The 21,638-nt window shown below is 40.8% G+C and overlaps 2 protein-coding genes across 6 annotated transcripts in view; one reads left to right on the forward strand and one right to left on the reverse strand.

Moving 5' to 3' along the window:
• The window catches only part of bcor (BCL6 corepressor), a 327,180-nt gene extending 320,482 nt beyond the window's left edge, over nucleotides 1-6,698 (reverse strand). For 2 of the 5 annotated variants that reach the window (XM_072585138.1, XM_072585129.1), the window contains exons 1-2: nucleotides 5,607-6,589; nucleotides 5,283-5,364 (exon numbers count right to left, since the gene is read on the reverse strand). In XM_072585138.1, the coding sequence (XP_072441239.1) occupies nucleotides 5,283-5,364; nucleotides 5,607-5,716 (192 nt within the window). In that variant the 5' untranslated portion in view covers nucleotides 5,717-6,589. Of the gene's footprint in view, nucleotides 1-5,282; nucleotides 5,365-5,606 lie in introns of all 5 variants that reach the window. The other 3 variants (XM_072585136.1, XM_072585128.1, XM_072585130.1) reach the window with 3 other exon arrangements.
• A 406-nt stretch (nucleotides 6,699-7,104) lies between these two features.
• The window catches only part of atp6ap2 (ATPase H+ transporting accessory protein 2), a 62,148-nt gene continuing 47,614 nt past the window's right edge, over nucleotides 7,105-21,638 (forward strand). Inside the window, exons 1-2 of the mRNA XM_072585139.1 lie at nucleotides 7,105-7,241; nucleotides 16,085-16,212. Of these exons, the coding sequence (XP_072441240.1) occupies nucleotides 7,163-7,241; nucleotides 16,085-16,212 (207 nt within the window). The 5' untranslated portion in view covers nucleotides 7,105-7,162. The remainder of the gene's footprint in view (nucleotides 7,242-16,084; nucleotides 16,213-21,638) is intronic.

Raw genomic sequence — 21,638 nt, forward strand, 5'->3', positions numbered from 1 at the left:
CTGTAATGAATACAATCCCAGGATCCTCAGCTGTTCATCGTATGTTAGGCTTACTATACCAGGGATCATCCATGTAAATCTCCGCTGGACACGTTCAGTGCCAATATATCCTTGCTGAGGTATGAGGCCCAAAATTGGACACAGTATTCTAAATGTGGCCTAAATAGAGCTTTATAAAGTCTCAGAAGCACATCGGTTTTTATATTCCAACCTTGTTGAGATAAATGGCAACATTACATTCGCTTTCTTAATCATGGACTCAACCTGCAAGTTAACCTTTAGAGAATCCTGGACTAGCACTCCCAGATCCCTTTGTACTTCGGTTTTATGGATTTTCTCACCATTTAGAAAATAGTCCATGCCTGTGGTCTTTTTTCCAAAGTGCAAGACCTCACATTTGCTAATGTTGAATTTCATCAGCCATTTCCTGGACCACTCTCCTAAACTGTCTAAATCTTTCTGCAGCCTTCTCTCCTCCTCAGTACTACCTGCCTATCCACTTAACTTCATATCATTGGCAAACCTCACCAGAATGCTCCCAGTCCCTTCATCAAGATCATTACTATATATTAATATAACAGCTGCAGCCCCAACACTGAACCCTGCGGGACATCACATGTCACCAGCTGCCATTCCAAAAAAGAACCTTTTATCCCAACTCTCTGCCCTCTGTCAGACAGCCAATCCCCAATCCATGCCAGTAGCTCACCTCGAACACCATAGGCCCTCACCTTACTCAGTAGCCTCCTGTGAGACACCTTATCAAGGCCCTTTTGGAAGTCTGGATAGATAACATCCATCAGGTTTCCCTGGTCTCACCTACTTGTTACCTCTTCAAAGAATTCTAATAGGTTTCTACCCTTACTAAATCCACGCTGACTTGTTCTAATCCAACCCTGCACTTCCAAGAACTTAGAAATCTCATCCTTAATGTTGGATTCTGGAATTTTACCAACAACCGAGGTTAGGGTAATCGGCCTATAATTTTCCATCTTTTGTCTTGATCCTTTCTTGAACAAGGAGGTTACAACAGCGATTTTTCAATCATCTGGGACTTTGTGACTCCAGTGACTTTTGCAAGATCACAACCAACACCTCCAACTATTTCCTCAGAACTCTAGGATGTAGCCATTGGGTCAGGAAATTTATCAATTTTTAGACTTTTTAGCTTTTCTAGCACTTTCTCTTTTGTAATGACTACCATACTCAACTCTGCCCCTAACTCTCTTTAATTGTTGGGATATTACTCATGTCTTCCACTGTGAAGACTGATGCAAAGTACTTATTAAGTTCTTCAGCTATTTCCTTATCTCCCATCACTAGCCTTCCAGCATCAATTTATCAAATCTGCCTCATTGCATAGCACTAAATCCAGAATAGCCTGCTCCCTTGTGGGGACGACAGTAAAAGCAACAGAGAATGACCAATACCCACAGCCATGGGACCTGGCAAAGAGACAGTTCTTTTGTATTTCATAGATATGGAAATTCATCTATAATTGCCCTTGAAATGAGCCTTTTTAAAAATGTATTGTAGATCTTTAGAAGACAGGTAGCCCAAAGTAAAAAATTAGTAAAAATGGAGAGAAAGATTATACCCATATCATGAAGATGCAACTGCGTTTTAATATATTTGAAAATAATTAAGCGTTTCAAATAATCATTTCGAACATTAAACACTTCACTAGCCAATAAAAAACTTCTGCATATTAATTTAAATTTACAATCACTGTGATCAGGGAAGCATTATTCAAACGTTATCCATTTGCCCTGCTGTCAAACTTATACCAATGTAGATTTGATAGTTCTCATAAAAATGTGTCATTTTATGTAGACAAGAAAAGGCAAAGAGTTCAGCTGGTTTCACACACTGTGAAAAAGACGTACCAAGTTTTATAATACAGTTAGGACACATTCTGATACAACAGTATAAGTACAAAGGTATAAGCTCCACTGACAACACTTCCTGTGTGCCCTTATCAAAAGGAAATAAAAAAAGCTTCCAATATTTTTCAACCTTAAAGCCCAATAATTCTTTTAAAATCTACAAGCGGTGACATCAAACAGAAAAATCAGTAATATCAATGGACAGAATTTAAGTTTGAGGGAGATAAAATAGTTAAAATTAAAACTTTCTCTAGCAACTTAAAATAATTGCAATTTCTCCCTTCTTTTCAACAAAAATAAGGTATTGTAATGCAATGGGTAGCGTCGCAGCTCCTGAGATAGAAATTCCAAACTCAAGTTCCAACCCAGGGATGGGATGCTGACCAAGGAAGATGCATACATAACACAACTAAACAAGCTGATTATCAACATAAACAGTCCTCCAGCACAGCAGTAAGAGTGGGAGAGATTCCTGATAGTCATGTGATAGAAAGGAAGTTGCTCAAGTTCCAACCACCTGGCCTTTGGCCTCTACCATTGCAACCCAGAGCTCCACACCACAATATGCAAGAATGAGAAAGCATAACAACCGTAACTCAAACTTCCTGAATGATCTGTAGCACACCAGCACCATCACCAAAACACAAAATGGAATACCTTTCAGTTCACTGGCATGTATGCTGAGTAAACAGATGACTTCAAATACAGGAGTATTAAACTAAATGATCCTAGCATTCAAGGTCTTATATCTATGGCATATTTAACATAGCACTGACAAATCTGAATTTTTACATTTTTGAGAATTGAATTCTGTCAAATATGGAGCAGATATATTTGTGTTTTAGTTTGCTTTAGAAAGGTTCAATAAGTTAGAAAACAAAACTAAAATATCCATAGTACTAAGATGTTCTGCACAAGAATGATTGTGAATTTGTTTAAAATTGATTCCTTTGAAAATGTAAATCTATAATTTATCTGGTATCCAACTTTCACATTAACCAATAATAAGTATTAACACACTTATGCAGGTTATAAACTCATAAATATAAGAATACACAATTCCCTTCGGTAACTGTTATACTCTTCCTTCCACCTAGTCTTAGTCACTTCAACTGTTTTTGTCAATTTTCAAACCATCTGGCCTTTGGTGCCACCATTCAACCTGATAGCAATGCCCACCCTTGATATCCTCATTCCAGGAAACCTTTATGATTTTCCATTCTGATCAGTCACCTAGTGTAGCCTCAACTTCAGTTCATCAAGCCTGAATAGATACAGACAAGTATTTCTGGTTCATGATAGTTTAGTAATCCATTGCTGTGTCTAACTGCACCACAGCAATTTTTGTAGGATCCTAATTTCACCTAACATTCAAGCATTATCCAAGAGAGCTAATTGGCATTCCTTTTTCCATAAAAAATTGTTTTCTTAGAACCTGAATCCCCCTTACCCACCACCCCCAAACCCACACAGATGCTAAATAAAATTGTAAATAACTCAAGCATTTATTTGTCAAAGATAGGAAACAACGTTTGGCAATTGATACTGCTGCTTCTCCTTGCCCACCAAGCTAAATATCCTTACAGCCCTAAATACTGTGATTTTTGTTTTAAATCAATCTTTTCAGAGATATCATTAAACATCTGTGAAGCACATAGGACTTCCTCCCAGGTCTCCTGGCTTAGAGCAGGGACACTACTACTGGACGACAAGAGCCCCCAACCCTGTAATGTTTTCCTAGTATCACCGTCATGCACCTGCTGCCTCCTGACCCTAATTCCCACAGTTGAACAGTCACTTCATTTCTTACCCCCAGCAATAATTAACTTTATAAATAGCTCCCAAATATTGTGAGTTTTGTGTCGTTCTCTTTCTAAATTATTGCTATCATCAATCTTTAAAAGCTCCACCGTTGAGCTTTCTGTTGAAAATTTCCATTTCATCTTCCCTCTCTAAAGATTTTAGCATCTATGATCCAGGCCAGTGTGTCTTTTAACCAACTCTTGAAATCCCTCCATTTACTGTACCACAACAACACTAACTAACCAAGTCAGAAACCATTCAGTGAGACTGACTGTGTTACATAACATATTCCTGCATTTCTTAAATTCTCCACAGTTTTGACAATGTTTATCTTATAACTCTCAACTGCCCATCTCCTTTCTCGATGGCTTACTTTCCCACTCATTTAAGATTCCCTTAAATATCAATCCTTGGCTTAGAGCTCCTGCTTTAACTCTCCATAATTCCTTCACTGCATGTACAAAGTCAGATGGTTTGTCCAACAATTGACTTTAGTTATGACAATTTCTTCAACTCAACAATATGATCAATGCCATTATCCCGAATCTCCTCCAGAAACTCCAGCTCTCTTAACAATCACCAACTCAAAAGGTGTCATGTTACTCTCAGCTTTATGCCCACTTTGACCTCCAGCTGAGATACTAATCCCACATTATGTTCTTCATAAAAGGTCACCTCCTGTCTTCATCCTTTCCCTGTCCAGTTGCCAATGAAATGTTCATGTGATAATTTCACCAACCACTTTCTGATGACTATCCTCCCATTTGGTAACCTTGATCACCATCTCTCCATCCAAATTGTGAGTGTCCACTCTATTCTTGCTGAGCTACATTGGGTCCTGATTCCCATAAGGCCTTACAATGCTTATTCTCTCTTTGTGTCTGAAGCCTCCATAAACACATAATCTTCTGCAGCTTGAACCCCACCATCCAAAATTCTTGTCTGTTATGCACCCACCTCAACACAACACCAGCAGCAGTGATTTCAACTGCCAAATGTCCATGTTCTAGAATTTCCTCACTAAAACCCCTCTGCCTTTCCTCTTTTAATGTCATTCACTAATATCTTAGGTCAATCTAATATCTCTTATTCAGCTCAGCCTTCATTTCTCCCGCCCGCCGATCTTGGCAAGTTTTTCGACCTGAAATTTGTTTATTAAAGAAAAAAAATGGTCTAAATACTCTCATGATCCATCTGGTCGTAAAATGATATCTAAAATTATCTTCAGATTTTAAGAATTAATTTGCCTACTCCAGAACTTTTTTCATAACGCGAAGCTTTTTAAAAAATGCCACTCAAAAATAAAATGAGGGCAAAAAAAACAAATCTGTATTTAACCTGCCACATTATAGAGGTTCAGCACTGCAGGTTGAAATGGACAAGGAGGTAGATGTTCACAGAAAATATACTCGATTGAGAGCAGGTAAACGGGCTGTAATGTGATCGCAATTACTATGCTGGTGGAATTTCCTTTCCAACCCACCTTCAATCCAGCCCACAGTTCACCTTTGGATGTCTTATCAACATCTCCCCATGATGGCCTACTACGTCCTTTCGGAGTGAAATGGTTAAACATTTAGAAGCAGGACCCACCTTCTTCCCACTTCCCAAACACTGCGAATCGATAACTTTCAAACTCTCGAGTCTTCCTCTGTCATTTTCCGGGTCCTCTAACCTGGAAAAGATGATATTGAAGATTTTGACAAAATGCAATTAACAACCAACAAAAGTTCGTGCAAAATATTACACTGCGGTGTTTATTTGAGTTAACAAAACGGTGCTGTCTTTAACTTGGTATGCATGTGTAACATTTGCATTTCACAACATTGGTTTCTGTGATTGCATCCGTCGATTCAATCACTGAAAACAGATGATTCGTATATGCGCTGGAAGAGGAAAACCGAAGCTCAAACTCACTTGGCGTTGGGCTTGTCGCGATCGTCCTTGTGGTCGATGTGTTCTGCGGGCACTGAACGAAAATCGCCATACATTTCTTTCCAAACGCGTTTCTCTTTGGTTTTCGCCATGTGTCCTTACGGAACAGTCTCTTAATCCACGTTCAGGAGCTGTCCTTACGCGATCGGAAGGCCTTTTTGTTTCATTCTCTTTAAAAACTCAAAAGAGGGTACAAAATCCCACAGGGGAAAACGTATCGAAAAAGCTGATCGAGCCCTCACGGCAGAGGCGGCAGCAGCATGATGAGGAAGAGGAGGAGAAAGAAGAGGAGGAGGCTGCTCACTACTCCGGAGAGATAAAATCGAGGTCGGATGAGATGTTTTGTAGTGTTATTTCATGCCAAGCACTAATGAAGAGACGCTGTTCCTCCCAACAAATCTTCCAACAACTTCAACTGCTTCCTTTTGATTTTCTGTCTAAACACACTGGAGGTTCAATGCAAATCTTCCTTTTCTCACTGGCGCTGTAGTAAGGGGGAAGAAAACAGGTTCCAGCTTCCTCGTTGTCAGTATTTTTTTTAATACAGTAGTTTCTTGAAATTAAAAACAAACCATTAAACAATTCACACCAGTCTTTTGAAACGCGCCGAGGTTTTCGTGCCTTTGCCTCCCTTATGTCACCACTTTCCCTCATGCAGTCCCGGTTGGGGGTTCGGGTCACTGAGGATTCCACCTTTGCCCTAGCTTCGCCACGGGTCCTGCTAAATCGATTTTCCAATCCTCTCTCTCCCTTTTTGTTTTACTTTTTAAAGTTGTGTCTGATGTGAAGAAGAAGAAAAAAAAAGAGAACAAGCAGAGAGGGGAAAAAAAAGCCACGCAGTGAAAACGAGCAGGTATATTCTCGCGAGTCGGGGAGGACGGCGGCTGCTGCTGCTGCTGCTGCCTGCCAGCTTGTCTCGGCTGGGCTGTCCCTGTTGGTTCCTCCGCTCGGGCTCGGGCTCGGGCTCGGGCTCGTGCTCGGGCTCGGCCACCGTTCGGTTCGGGTTCGTCTCGGTCCGGGAAGTTTCGCTGGATTGAACCAGGCGAGCCTGAACATCAGTCAGCACCAAGCTCTTGAATGAGTGAAAATTAGTGAAATGCCCCAGACTTGGGCGGCTTGGGGATTCTCCTCTACATTAATTATTTTAATTTATTCCGCGCTGTATCATACACATTTATTTATTCATTCATTCTGTGGTGATTGAATTATTACATCGCTCGCTCGCCACCCTTCACATCAGCACTTCACCGACCAACTTGATTAGGGGATGGGGGTGGGAGGAGAAGATCGGGCGCACTACTGATTGGCTAAACCGGCGGTTCGTTCCTCAAGGCTCCAGCTCTGATTGGTCATTCCGGTGTCAATCGGTTGAAGCGGGTGACCGCCCCATTTTTCTTGCGACCTGCGTAGCCTCCTATTGGTCCGCTTTCTGTCAATCGAAGTGGATCACGTGCCCTATATCATGTGTCCGGCAAGGAGCACGCCTGGCTCCTCCCCTCCTCTTGTCTGCTGTGTCCAGAGAGCAGTGCGGCGGCAAAATGGCGCCTGGAGCGGGGGAACTGAGTGGCAGTGCTGGTTTCTCCCAGCTGTTCTTCATCGGCACAGTCCTGACAACTGGTAAGACTTATGTTGGTCCACCTGTCTAATGAAATCCCTCATTTTATATGGTGATGTCTTTTGATTGCAAACAACTAATTTTCAATCGGGGGTTAAGTGCCACTTTTAATTGTGGCAGTCCGATGATCCAAGGGAAGGTTTTTATACTAAAAACTGTAATGCACTATTGAATCTGTTGAGGGTTAATTTGATTTTGGGGGTTCGCACGCAGTTAATGCGCCTTAGTTTCGATTGAAAATACGCTGACTCAAAAGGAGATGAAGATGTCATGTGATTTTCAGTTCCTTCTGATCCAATATATTAAACCAGAGCTTAGAGGCATTCTGACTTAAAATTGTTATTTTCTCAAGTTTTAGCTTGACTTAACCAGTAGATTCAGTTTGAAACATTGAGGCAATGTGGTTCCATATTGGGAGAAACGTTAAGTAGAGTTTTTTTATGTCCAAGTTTTAGATTTCATGGTTTTATTTGAAGACCATTCTGTACCCCTACAATAATTCTTCTTTGAAACATCAGATTAGTTTCACATGTTAGTCTACAACAGTACTTGAACAACCTCCATGCTTGCATTGATAGACACCCCTTGTTAAGTAATCTTTTTCAATAAAAGGTGGAAACACATTCTCTCTCACAATGATACCATCACTATCAAATACTCCATAAACCTGACAGAAGTTGCCATTGACCAATTTTAAATGAGGCAACCATGATGATATGGTTATAAGAAAATAAAGGCTTTGTATCATGTGACCTGCCCCTTGATTCTTGCTGTTAACATAGATGTACAGCAGCAAATTAGCTTATTTTGACAGCACCTCCGTGTTGTGACTTAATAGAAAGTTGAGTTGCAAGATTATAGCTTCAATTCCAAGTTATATGCCATCCTTTAGATGTATTAAAATGAAGTTCATAATTTAATCACAATTTTTAACTCCTGGCTAGTGCCATTGTAGAAACAGCAACACAATGTCTGCAAAATTCACAGCAGCTTACTACTAAAATCATAAGGATGGGTGATAAATGTGACTTTACCAGAACTGTCGCATCCCAATTTGGTTGCAGTTTGCTGACAATAACTTGATTGCATTTTAAAGGAATTAATTATCTTGGGACTTCATGGAAATATGAAGCTTCATATTGTTCTGTAATTTAAACTTTCTTCATAACTGTCACTGGTTTAAACCTGTGCTTTCTTGCTTGGAGATGTTTGAATATTATGTTTATCATCCATTTTGTTAGCGCACACCCATCAAGGTGACTCCTTTGCTTTCATAATACAGTGAAATGTAGATTCAAAATATTAAATATTACTGAATATTTTGCAAAACTTCTGTAACGAGTAGTAAGGTAATTCAAATGTTTTTAAGAAAAAATCTTGGATAGTTTAGATAAAATAGATAATTGATTTCATTATCTAAATTTATAATACCTGCAATTTGATGAATATTTTATGCATTTAAATTTTGTTTGTGCTAGTGCCAAAGACAGGCTGTAGATTTTAACATTTGTATTGCAATCTACTATACTTAAATATTTTGAGGGTAGAACAAATATTTTAAGATTCTATTGTTTTGCATTCCAGAAAGTAAACCTGGTTTTTAATGGAAGAACACAAAGGCATGACCTATCCCTACTTTGGAATCTAGTTGCAGGGAGCAAATACAAGCAGACTATTTATGGTGCAATCTGAGCTATTTGGGGCAAACCTAAGGAAGCTTCAATGGAGAAAATTGAAATACAAAAATGTGGGACATCAAAGAAAACCACAAGTATTCCTGAATTATCATTACAAGCCTTTTTTTGAAGCATACCAAGCTATTACTTAAGAATAACATGTTTTGTGATATACACATTTCTAGTTTACTCTATCATATGGTTTATTGGAATAGATGTAAACCCGTTCATTTAACAGGTTAAATAGTGCCATTACATGATCTCTTGAACAATTAATAAAATTATGCACTATTAAGAGTCATGTTTGAAAGTAGGTACTTATAAAATATTGTACTTATAAAATACAGTTGACTTAAAAGTGAATTTGGTATTGTCAATAGCTAGCTTTATTTGTTACAAAGTAGTTTCTTGTAGATAATTCTTGTAATCAACCTGTTCAGGGGGGATGTTAATGTACACCTCTGGAGTAGATAGGACATGAGCCCAGGCCTCCTGGCTTAGAAGTAGGGTCAGTACCATTCACCACAAGAGCCCTCAAAGTAATTTCTTGTAAGGGAGCAGGTAAACCTTTGGTGATTTGGATATTGAATATTAGACAGTACTCGGAGAGCTATTGTTTACTTTTGAATGGTGTGATATTTTTAGCTCTATCTGGGCAGTCACACTGGATGTCAGTTTGTTTGTTAATAGCAGCATAATTCTTGGACCAAGTAATTGGCTAACCCAGAAACCCCTCAAGGCAACATGGCTTCAATTTTGAGGCAAAGTAAGTTGAGAGACAATAAAAGGCCTGTATTGATTTTTTGCGCTAATAGTTTATTCTTCAATTTTGTATTTTACAATGAGGGATTTGAGAGTATTCAAGACTAAATCTACAGGATTCAAAATTGCAAATTCTAGATTTTTAAGCTTCCTTACTTTCTCCTAGAAAGTAAGAAAGCATCTTTCATGTCCCATGAAGGGCCTAAAGTCGTAACTGTTTTGAAGGGCCACTGGACCTTAAACATTAAGTCTGATTTCTCTCCACAGATGCTGCCAGACCTGAGGTTTTCCAGCAGTTTGCTTCTGTTCAGATTTCCAACAATCACAGTTCATCCTTTTTTTTGTCTATAAAGTGAAAATGATATTTGCAAGATAATCTGTGGTGCTGATCAAGGGATAAATATTGGCCAGGATATTGTGGGGGGGGAATAACTCCTCTGCTCTTTAAAATGCCCCATGGCATTACTTAAGTCTAGAAACAGCCTTGGCTTAATGTCTCATCTGAACCTGTAACAGTGCAGCACTCACTCAGTACTGCATTGGAGGGCCCTCTTTGGTTTTATTTCAGGCCAAGTGTAGGATTGAAGAACCTTCTAAATCAGAGCTGGGCAATGCTACTAACTGCACCACTTCTAGGATAATGGCTCTCATACTTGTGATGCTTTCACACTTGCAACATCATACCCGTGGTGTAGCACGAGACTGTTCGTTTGTCTTTGACTTATGAAGTTTAATTTAAATAACTGTTCAGTGCTACATTTTGGTAGGGCAAATCAGGGCAGGACTTGTACACTTAATGAAGAAGTCCTGGGGAGTGTTGCCCAACAGAGGCTTTGGAGTGCAGGTTTGTAATTCATTAAAGTGGAATTGCAGGTAGACAGGTTAATGAGGAAGGTATTTGATATGCTTGTCTTTATTGGTCAGAGTATTGAGTATAGGAGTTGGGAGGTCATGTTACGGCAATACAGGACATTGGTGATTTGAAATATTGTATACAGTTCTGCTCTCCCTCTAATAGGGAGAATGTTGTGAAAAAGTGAAGAAGATAGAAGAGAAACGTGGTAAGGTTATGTATGGTTAGTAAGTTTGCAGATGCCAAAATTTGTGAAGTGGACAGTGAAGTTATCTAAAGTTACAGAGATCTTGATCAGTTGCATCAATGGGCTAAGTAGTAGTAGATGGAGTTCAATTTGGATAAATGTATTATATTTTGGTCATGCAATAAGACCATGACAGAAATTGTATACCTAATAGTAGAGCCTTGTGCAGTGCTGTAAAACAGAGACTGAGGGGTTCAGACACATAACTCTTGGAAACATGTCACAAGGTAGGCATGCAGCCTTCACTGCTCAGATCTTTGGATGTAAGAGTTGGGGTGTCATGTTGAGGTTGTACAAGACATTCGTGAGGTCTCTTCGAGAATACTGTGTGTAGTTCAGGTCACCCTGTTATAGCAAGATAGTATTAAACTGGAGAGACTTCAGAAAATATTTGAGGATATTCGTAATGGAGGGTTTCAGATATCCCAACCTTTCCAGTCTATTTTTATATTTTTCACTGGAATGTAGGAGGTTGAGGGGTGAGCCTTTTACTGAGGAGCCATTCACCTTATCTGTGCCACTCAAAGTTGTTTTCTGTAGGATGGGGGAGCTCAAAACTAGGGCATATTTTCAAGTTGAGGAGAAAGGTTTTTAAAAAGGACTTGAGGGGCAATGTTTTTTACTGGTTCATGTGTGAAATGAGCTGCCGGAGTGTGCTGGATGCAAATACAGTTAAGTTTAAAAGACATTTGGATAACACATGAATAGAAACGGTTTGGATGAATGTGGGCCAAATGCAGGCAGGTTTGACTAATTTAGTTTGGAAACGTGATCAGTGCAGACTGGTTTGACTGAAGTCTGTTTCCGTACTATAACCATTGAGACCACTGCAAACTTGTCTCTCATTGGGCTCTTCTAGATGATTTCAGTTTGGGGGAAAATCCAGTTGTGCAAATAATATTTTACAAAATTTACTGTGGCCATTCCACATCTATCATTCTTTTAGATTTTGATTTGATCAACCTGTTCAGATATGGCACACTTTTGAAGTAGGTAGTGTGTGACACTCAACCTCTCGGCTCAGAGGTAGGGACACCACTTCACCCTGAGCCCTTTATTTGAAATTTAACCATCTTGTGTTGTAACACTCAAACCCATATGCTCAGAATATTACTGGCAGTTCTGGACTGAGTCCAGTTGCATTACCACTATGCCACCTGCACCTGGAAACATCTTTTTGTTTCCATCCCCTCTTTTTTTTTCTCATAAAGGTGAAACCATTAGATCTGTGAACTCTACCACAATTACTGTGACGTGAACTGTAATCCTCCCCATGCAATTGCAAATTCATGCAATGTGATTTTATTTCTTAATAAGAAAATAACCTATGTCCTGAATTGTCTGTTTGTGCTGAAAATATTTAGCCAAGTATTTTGTTTATGAAGTACAATTAATTTATACCTGTTTTATGCCAAACTGTTACCAATGGTTGATTAAAAGCCAAAAGAATTGCCGATGCTCTAAATCTGAAACAAAAACACTTTAATGGGGAATTGGAACCACATTACTGGGAGCATTAGCTAAAAAGGAATGTCTGCTTTAGTATTAACTTAGTCATTCAACTACCTTTTGCAAAATTATTTGAGGCTGAGAGGTGATCTTTATAGAGATTTATCAAATAATGAGGGGCATGAATAAGGTAAATAGCAAAGGTCTTTTCCCTTGGATGGGGGAGTCCAGAATTACACCGCATAGGTTAAGGTAAGAGGGGAAAGACTTAAAAGGGATCTAAGGGACAACATTTTCATGCAGAGAGTGGTGCGTGTACGGCATGAGCTGCTGGGAACGTGGTGGGGGTCAGTACAATTACAACATTTTAAAAGGCATCTGGATGAGTACGTGAAGAGGAAGGGTTTAGAGGGATATGGGACTAGATTAATTTAGGACATCTGGTCAGCATGGACGAGTTGGACTGAAGGGTCTGTTTCCATGCTGTACATCTGACTCTTTAAAAGGCTGTTTTACTTCAGGATCTCAGTTTTGAAATAATTTAAAAATAACTTGCTCTGCAACAAAAAATGAAAGTGATGGGTACTTGCGCATACATAAGTACAATGTCAAATTCTAATAAGACAGGCGGAGATCATTGACTCTGCTACCTAACTAATTATTTTTCCCCATATCCCCACAAACCCCTCCCTTTTTCAAGAAATTTACACTGAACCTTTTTGGAAATTAATTTGAAAGCTGATTCCATCACAATTTGAGGCAATTCATTCCAGATCATAGAACTCTCCATGATTAAGTATCATCTTAAATAGATTATACCTATGCCTTTTCAAGGTTGCATGCAGCATCATCCACACTACCCTCATCCACCCCCTCTGCTTCATGAACTAACTCCTCCATGTTTGTTTTAAAAAGTAATTTGCCAAATACATATTTATTAACCTGAAGTTTTTGCAAGTGCCTGTTCATACCCAAGGAGGATTTAAAGAGTGCCTTTGCTATTTTCATACTTGCTTGCCTCAACAATGTAGGATCTACCCCATCTGGTCAGACAGCATCTGAAGAGCAGGAGAATCGACGTTTTGGGCATAAGCCCTTCGCTGAGACAAATGGGAAGGTGGTGGGGCTGGGGGGAAGGTAGCTGGGAATGCGAATAGATGGGAAAGACGATGGACAGGTTGAGGGTGGTGCTGAGTTGGAGGCTTAGGACTGGGATAAGGTGGGGGGAGGGGGAAGGAGGGAATTGGTGAAATTCTTATTAATCCCATGTGGTTAAAGGGTCCCAAGGCAGAAGATAAGGCATTCTTCCTCCAAATGTCAGGTGGTGAGGGTTTGGTAATGGAGGAGGCCCAGGACCTGCATGTCCTTGGCGGAGTGGGAGTAGGAGGGGGAAGTTGAGGTGTTCCACCACTGAGCGGTGGGGTTGGTTGGTGCAGGTGTTCCAGAGATGTTCTCTGAAAAGATCTGCAAGTTGGTGTCCTGTCTCCCTGATGTGGTGGTCTCTACATTGGGTGCTACAGATGCAGTAGATGACATTAGTGGAGGTACAGGTAAATCTATCAGATGTAGAAGAATCCTTTGGGCCTTTTACGGAGGTGAGGGGGGTGTGGGCACAGGTTTTGTACTTTGTGCATTGGCAGGGGAAGATGCTGGGAGTGGGGTGAGGGCTGCAGGGGGGGGTGTGGATCTGACAAGGGAGTCATGGAGGGAATTCTCTCTCCAGACTCCCAAAACATCGATTCTCCTGCTCCTCAGATGCTGCCTGACCGGTTGTGCTTTTCCAGCACCACACTCTTTGACTCTGATCTCCAGCATCTGCAGTCCTCACTTTCTCCTGGTTCATTTCTATCCCATCTGTACTGGATGACTTTCTATTTGAAGTATGGCCAGTCTTTCCTATTTTTACCTTACCACATTTCTCTTCTGCCTCCTTCACTTTTTCATTTGACAGTATCCCGTTTCTAGAGAAGACAGGGGCTGTCTTTCTATCTGTAACTTGATCAGTTTGTTCCATTTTTCACATGTATGACTGTCTCCTTTTCTGGTTTCCACTTAAATTTCATTTTGACTTCACTTTTCAGTATTTCTAAAAGTTTTTTTTTCTTACCTGTCTGTTCTCATACAATCTTTGCCTCTGTTTCGGTTCTGTCTATATTTTTGGATTCAGCCTGGTCATCTACTTCATTATGATAATTACCTATTTAAGTCTTTTTTTCCTATTTTCCTTGAACTTCTGTATGTTTGTTTTAGCGACTTCAGCTTTAACTACTGTTCCTTTCCCTTCATGGGGGGGGGTGTCAAGCTTGGAATCAGTATTTCATTGCAGGCTTTCTGTTACTCGTTTACTGGCATGTACTGGTTTTGCCTTGTCCTTTTCCATGACTACCTTATTATTTTACCTAATGATGTCAGTTGAAACTTGAATCACTTTTCAAATGATAAGGTTTTAGAAAAAACAAGTGTCTGAGTTGCTGAAAGTTGGAAGTCCTCTAAATATTCAACTTTGGTAATACAATCACTGATGTTTACTTTAAAACTCCCAACTTAGCACCTAAAAGATGTTAATTTGTACTAGTGTTCTGATTTGAAGTGCTTTTTGATGCATTGTAAAGTGTTTTTTTTCCACATGTCCAAGGTTAAAAGATAAACTGAAGTTGTGACATCCAAGACTGGTTTGAACCTGACTTGTCGTCCATACGCACATCAGTGCAAAAGCAGCAAACAAGATTTGGCTTGCTCTTTGTCATCTTTAGCTCAAGGGAGTGATATAATGCTTTGGTTTCTATTCAGATTGCGATCAAAGCTCCTTTCATAGTAAGAATTAGAACTGGAATCTTCTGATCAATATTGGAATTTGCTCAGTGGTGGTCTAGATGGGAGAAGCATAGATATGCTAATTACTTGAATTATAGGAAACTTATGACACGAGTCCATTTGGATCATTTTTCCCATGCCTGATGGAGTTATGTTGTCTAATACCACCATATTTTGGTACTGTTCACTTTGTAGCCATATATCTTAGCAAAATACTTTTGTACTCTTAGATTATTTCTATAGTTTTCAAACACTGATTTGGGAACTTCAGAGGTATTCTCGATTGTTATTTTTGTTCCCATCTCAGAGTCTTTCAAACCAAAAAAAAATAGTTTTTTTTAACCAGAAGGTCGCTTATGATTCATGTGCCCATTGATAATCTTTTTGTGGTGTTAAGCTAAGTACTTCATAACCTTTCCAAGTGGTCAAGTGTCTTAAGGTATGGCTTTCCGGTTTTCCTACATGACATCCCTTTTGCTTTGGTCAAGATTTAAGATTTAACATCATAATATAGAATTATTTGCATTGCAGAATATTAATGTAATTCTGCGTAAAATTTATACCACCACTACTTGCATGTCAATGTCACTGACATGACCATCGTTTGTTACACATCCCAAATTGTCCTTTGACTGAGTGGCTTGCTAGACCATTCAAAAGGCATTTAGGAGACAGCCAAGTTGCTGTGGATCAGGAATCAAATGTAGGCCGCCTGTGATGAGTGACAGGTTTTCCTCCTCAAATAATATTGAACCAGATGTGTTTTCCAATAACCAATGATAATTGGCATGGCCGCTATCACTGAAAACTGCTTTCCAAATTGACTGAATTCAAATTCCAAAAGTTGCTATGATGGGACTTCAGCCCATATTCCCAAAATGTTAACCACGATCTGTATTTCGAGCCGAATTACACTACTATGATGCCACCATCTCTCTTAATACGTCAAATGTACTTGATGTGCTTATCATGGAACTCTACGGATAAAGCCATTAATGGAAGAAATCACAAATCTAACAATCTCTGTTCTCTTTTGTTTTAAAGGCATCCTTGGTGACCGGTTCAGTATATTGAGGGCTTCGCAGTCTGTTCGTTTCCAAGATGCAGGACCTTTGCCTGGGGGCCGGATTCCAGATGTTGTGTCTTTGTCAATGGGCTTTTCGGTTGATGAGGTAACTGACAATTAATTCTTTCATGAACACTGCAGCCTGAATTTTCGTGCTGTGATTCTGTACCAGAAAATTCAATTATCTCTGGGATGTATGCTTAATATTTGCTTGTCTTTTGAATGTGACCCTCCTGTGACAAGAGCTTGAAGTGTACAGGCTGTGAAATATGCTTTGTATTTTCACCTATTTAAATCAATTGGCCCAAGCCTTGGGTTAGCAATATAGGTAAAAATATCAATGCACTCCACTATTTCTGCATAAGTCGGACAGTAGTTTCCAGCAATTGCACGGACATAGCTAAATGCAGAATTCAGGAACTTTTCTTGTTCGTCATGTGCTATTCCAATAGTATTTTCCCTTGAAGCTTTTCCATTCAAGAACGTAGAAGGATAAGACTTAGCTGTACTGGGATGATCAATACTGAATAAACATGCCAGAGAAAGTTTGACCTTGTCTTTAAAGATGTTTAACTTTTTTAAATGCATGATTAGCTCTCGATATTGTCAAGTGTTAAACAGTTTTGGTTCTTCTGGCATTTAATTATTGATTTAAGACTGAAATTTTTCTCTTTTTCTTTGTCTTTTATTGTGAAACTTGCAATCCCAACTTGTCCTTATTTTGTTCTTTTACATGACTGCATTCAATCTTCTGTAATTACACCGGCACCACTCCCCACCTCTTCCTCCGCTACATTGATGACTGCATTGGCGCCACCTCGTGCTCCCGCGAGGAGGTTGAGCAATTCATCAACTTCACCAACACATTCCACCCTGACCTTAAATTTACCTGGACCATCTCTGACACCTCCCTCCCCTTCCTGGACCTCTCCATCTCCATTAATGACGACCGACTTGACACTGACATTTTTTACAAACCCACCGACTACCACAGCTACCTGGATTACACCTCTTCCCATCCTATCTCTTGCAAAAATGCCATCCCGTATTCCCAATTCCTCCGCCTCCGCCGGATCTGCTCCCAGCAGGACCAGTTCCACCACAGAACACACCAGATGGCCTCCTTCTTTAGAGACCGCAATTTCCCTTCTCACGTGGTTAAAGATGCCCTCCAATGCATCTCGTCTACATCCCGCACCTCCGCCCTTAAACCCCACCCCTCCAACTGTAACAAGGACAGAACGCCCCTGGTGCTCACCTTCCACCATACCAACCTTCGCATAAACCAAATCATCCGCCGACATTTCCGCCACCTCCAAACAGACCCCACTACCAGGGATATATTTCCCTCCCTACCCCTTTCCGCCTTCCACAAAGACTGTTCCCTCCGTGACTACCTGGTCAGGTCCACACCCCCCCCCTACGACCCACCCTCCAATCCTGGCACTTTCCCCTGCCACCGCAGGAACTGTAAAACCTGCGCCCACACCTCCTCCCTCACCTCTATCCAAGGCCTTAAAGGAGCCTTCCACATCCATCAAAGTAAAACTTGCACATCCACTAATAGGCCATTTGACCCAACAAGTCCAGACTACCTTCTGAAGAGTAGCCCATATCGATTTAAGAAGACTCAGTTACTTGACCTGTTCCTGTGTTCTCTCAGTACTGCTGTTTCCATTGTAACTTGCAGTTAGAAATCCAAAAGCCCAAAGGAAGTTTAGAAGCAAGTTTGTGTCATGGATAACTGGTTTTTGTTCATCACTAATCATGAAGTACAACCAAAGAAGGAAAATAAGGCATGGCAGGTGATGGAGGTGTCGGTGAGAGTACAAGCTTCAAAATAGTGATAGAAAAGGATAGAGCAGATCTAAAAATTAATTCTAAATTGGAGGAAGGCCGATTTTGACAATATTAGGCAAGAAAGTTCAAAAGTTGATTGGGATGGATATTCACAGCTAAAGGGACAACTGGGAAGCCTTCAAAAATGAGACACACCCTCCCTGTTAGGGTGAAGGGCAAGGCTGGTAGGTGTAGGCAATGCTGGATGACTCAAGGAATTGTTGTTTTGGTCAAGAATAAGAGTGTGTCAGGGAAAGACAACAGAAATTGATTCACTAGAAGAGTTTAAAGGCAGTAGAGGGAAATCAGGAGGGCAAAAGAAATGAGAGCTTTGGCAAATAGGGTTGAGGAGAATCCAAATGGTGTTTATAAATACATTAAGGACAAAAGGGTAACCAGGGAGAGAATATGCCACCCTCAAAGATCAGTAAGGCAGCCTATGTGTGGAACCACAGGAGATACCGAGTATTTTGCATCTGTGTTTACTGTGGAAAAAGACATGGAAGCTAGAGAATGTAGGGAAATAAATAGCAACATCTTAAAATGTCCATATTACAGAGGAGGTGGTGCTGGATGTCTTGAAATGCAGAAAGGTGGATAAATCCCCAGGACCTGATCAGGTGTACCCAAAACTCTGGGAAGCTTGGGAACTGATTGCTGGGTCCCTTGCTGAGATATTTGTATCATCAATAGTCACAGGTGAGATGCTGGAAGACTGGAGGTTGGCTAACGTGGTGCCACTGTTTAAGAAAGGTGGTAAGGACAAGCCAGGGAACTATAGACAAGTGAGTCTCATATTAATGATAGGCAGATAGTTGGAGGAAACCCTGAGGGACAGGATGTACATGTATTTGGGAAGGCAAGGACTGATTAGGGATAGTTAAATTGCTTTGTGTGGGAAATCGTGTCTCTAAACTTGATTCTTTTTGAAGAAGTGACAAAAGGCATTGAAGGCAGTGTGGTGGATGTGATCTACTGGATGTCAGTAAGATTAGATTAGATTAGATTACTTACAGTGTGGAAACAGGCCCTTCGGCCCAACAAGTCCACACTGCCCCGCCGAAGCGTAACCCACCCATACCCCTACATCTACATTTACCCCTTACCTAACACTATGGGCAATTTAGCATGGCCAATTCACCTGGCCTGCACATCTTTGGAGTGTGGGAGGAAACCGGAGCACCCGGAGGAAACCCACGCGGACACGGGGAGAACGTGCAAACTCCACACAGTCAGTCGCCTGAGGCGGGAATTGAACCCGGGTCTCAGGCGCTGTGAGGCAGCAGTGCTAACCACTGTGCCACCGTGCCGCCCACAATATTATCTAATCTAATCTAAGATGTTGACAAGCTTCTGCATGGTAGGCTGGTTAATAAGTTAGATCACCTGGAATACAGGGAGAACTAGCCATTTGGATACAGAACTGGCTTAAAGGTAGACAGGGTGATAGTGGAGTGTAGTTTTTCAGACTGGAGGCCTGTGACCAATGGAGTGTCATAAGAATTGGTGCTGGGTCCACGACTTTTCTTCATTTATATAAATGATTTGGATGTGAGCATAAGAGATATAGTTAGCAAGTTTGCAGGTGACACCAAAATTGGAGGTGTAGTGGACGGTGAAGAAGATTATCTCAGATTACAATGAGGCCTTGATTAGATGGGCCAATGGGCTGAGAAGTGGCAGATGGAGTTTAAATTAAATAAATGAGGTGCTGCATTTTGGAAAGGCAGATCAGGGCAGGAGTTAAACACTTAATATGAAGGTCCTGGGGAATGTTGCTGAACAAAGAGACCTTGGAATGCAGGTTCATAGCTGCTTGAAAGTAGAGTCGCAGGTAGATAGGATAGTGAAGAAGGAATTTGGTATGCTTGCCTTTATTGGTCAGAGTATTGAGTACATGAGTTGGGAAGTCTTGTTGCAACCGTACAGGACATTGGTTAGGTGACACTGGAAATACTGTTCAATTCTGGTTTCCCCTGCTATAGGAAGGATGTTGTGACCCTTGAAAGGGTTCAGAAAAGATTTCTAGGAAGTTGCCAGGGTGGGAGAGGCTGAATAGGCTGGAGTTTTTTGCCAGTGTTGGAGACAGAGATGACATTATAGAGGTTTATTGAATTATGAGGGGCATGGATAGGGTAAATAGACAAAGTCTTTTCCCTGGGGTGAGGGAGTCCAGAACTAGAGGATATAGGTTTAAGATGATAGGGCGATGATATAAAAGGGGCCTAAGGGGCAACTTTTTCATTCAGAGAGTGGTGCATGTATGGAATGAGCTCCCAGAGGAAGTGGTGGAGGCTGGTACAAATACAACATTTAAAAGGCATTTAAATAGGAAGAGTTTAAAGAGATGACCAAATGTTGGCAAATGGGATTAGATTCATTTAGGATATTAATCAGCCTGGATAAGTTGGACTGAAGGGTCTGTTTCCATGCTGTACAGCTCTAACTGACTGTAAGTGCTCTATTGAAACTTTCTCATAAGAATAGAGCTGAAGTTAAGATGTACTTGTAAATATTGGTCTTTTACACTGTTCATCATGGTTTGTTAATTTATACAATGAATTTCCAGACTTGAAGGAGACATCTATTGAAGTTAAGTCAAGCCAGGAAAGTTAGAGTATTGCAGCATGGAAGGATGCCTTTTGGACCATTGTATTCACGCTGGTCATCAAAAAAATGATCTACCTGAGTCCCATTTTCAAGTACATGGTGGGTTTCCTTGTATCCTGTGGCTCTTCAAATGATCATCTGAACGTTAATTAAATGCTATGATGGCTCGAGTCTTTACCAGTCCATTGTGTTCCATTTACCCAGCTTCAAATTCCATAAATCCCTGTGAACCTCTTGCACTTACCTTTTAAATCTATGCCCCTTGATTTTAATCCCAGTTTTAAGGAGAGAGATTTCTTCCAATTTATTTGGGCTATGCACTTCATAACTTTGTACACATCAGTTGGTTCTGCCCGTCTGCTTTCTCTGCTCCAAGGGAAACAACCCTAGCCTGTCTAGTCTGTCTTTATAGCTGAGACACTCCACCTCAGACAATTTGCAGTTGAATCTTCCCTGCACCCCGAGTGAAATCTCATCCTGCCTATACTGGGACAATCAGAACTGCCTGCAGTACTTCAGCTGTGACCAAACTATCATCTGAGCTCCATCACAACCTCCCTGGTCTTAGATTACTTAGTGTGGAAACAGGCCCTTCGGCCCAACAAGTCCACACCGACTCTCCAAAGAGCAACCATCCCAGAACAATTCCCCTACATTTACCCCTTCACCTAACACTACAGGCAATTTAGCATGGCTAATTCACCTCACCTGCACATCTTTGGACTGTGGGAGGAAACCGGAGCACCCAGAGGAAACACACATAGACACTGGGAGAATGTGCAAACTCCACACACAGTTGCTGAGGCAGGGATTGAACCCAGGTCTTTGGCACTGTGAGGTAGCCATGCTAGCCACTGTGCTGCCGTGCTAACCACTGTGCCACCGTTCAATCCTTCAACTGATAAAGGTAAGTATCCCATCTGCCTTAACCACTTTATTTCCCTGTCCTGTTGCATTCAAAGATCTGCAGATATGCACGCCAAGGTTCCTCTGATCCCCTATATTTCCTCATGTTACGATGTAGAGGTTGAATCCCTCTGTTAATTAAAACCAAACATCTAGAAAAGCTCGCCTTCCCTTCTA

The sequence above is a fragment of the Chiloscyllium punctatum genome, chromosome 15 (assembly GCF_047496795.1).
Source record: "Chiloscyllium punctatum isolate Juve2018m chromosome 15, sChiPun1.3, whole genome shotgun sequence".
In the NCBI taxonomy this organism is placed as follows: Eukaryota; Metazoa; Chordata; class Chondrichthyes; order Orectolobiformes; family Hemiscylliidae; genus Chiloscyllium; species Chiloscyllium punctatum.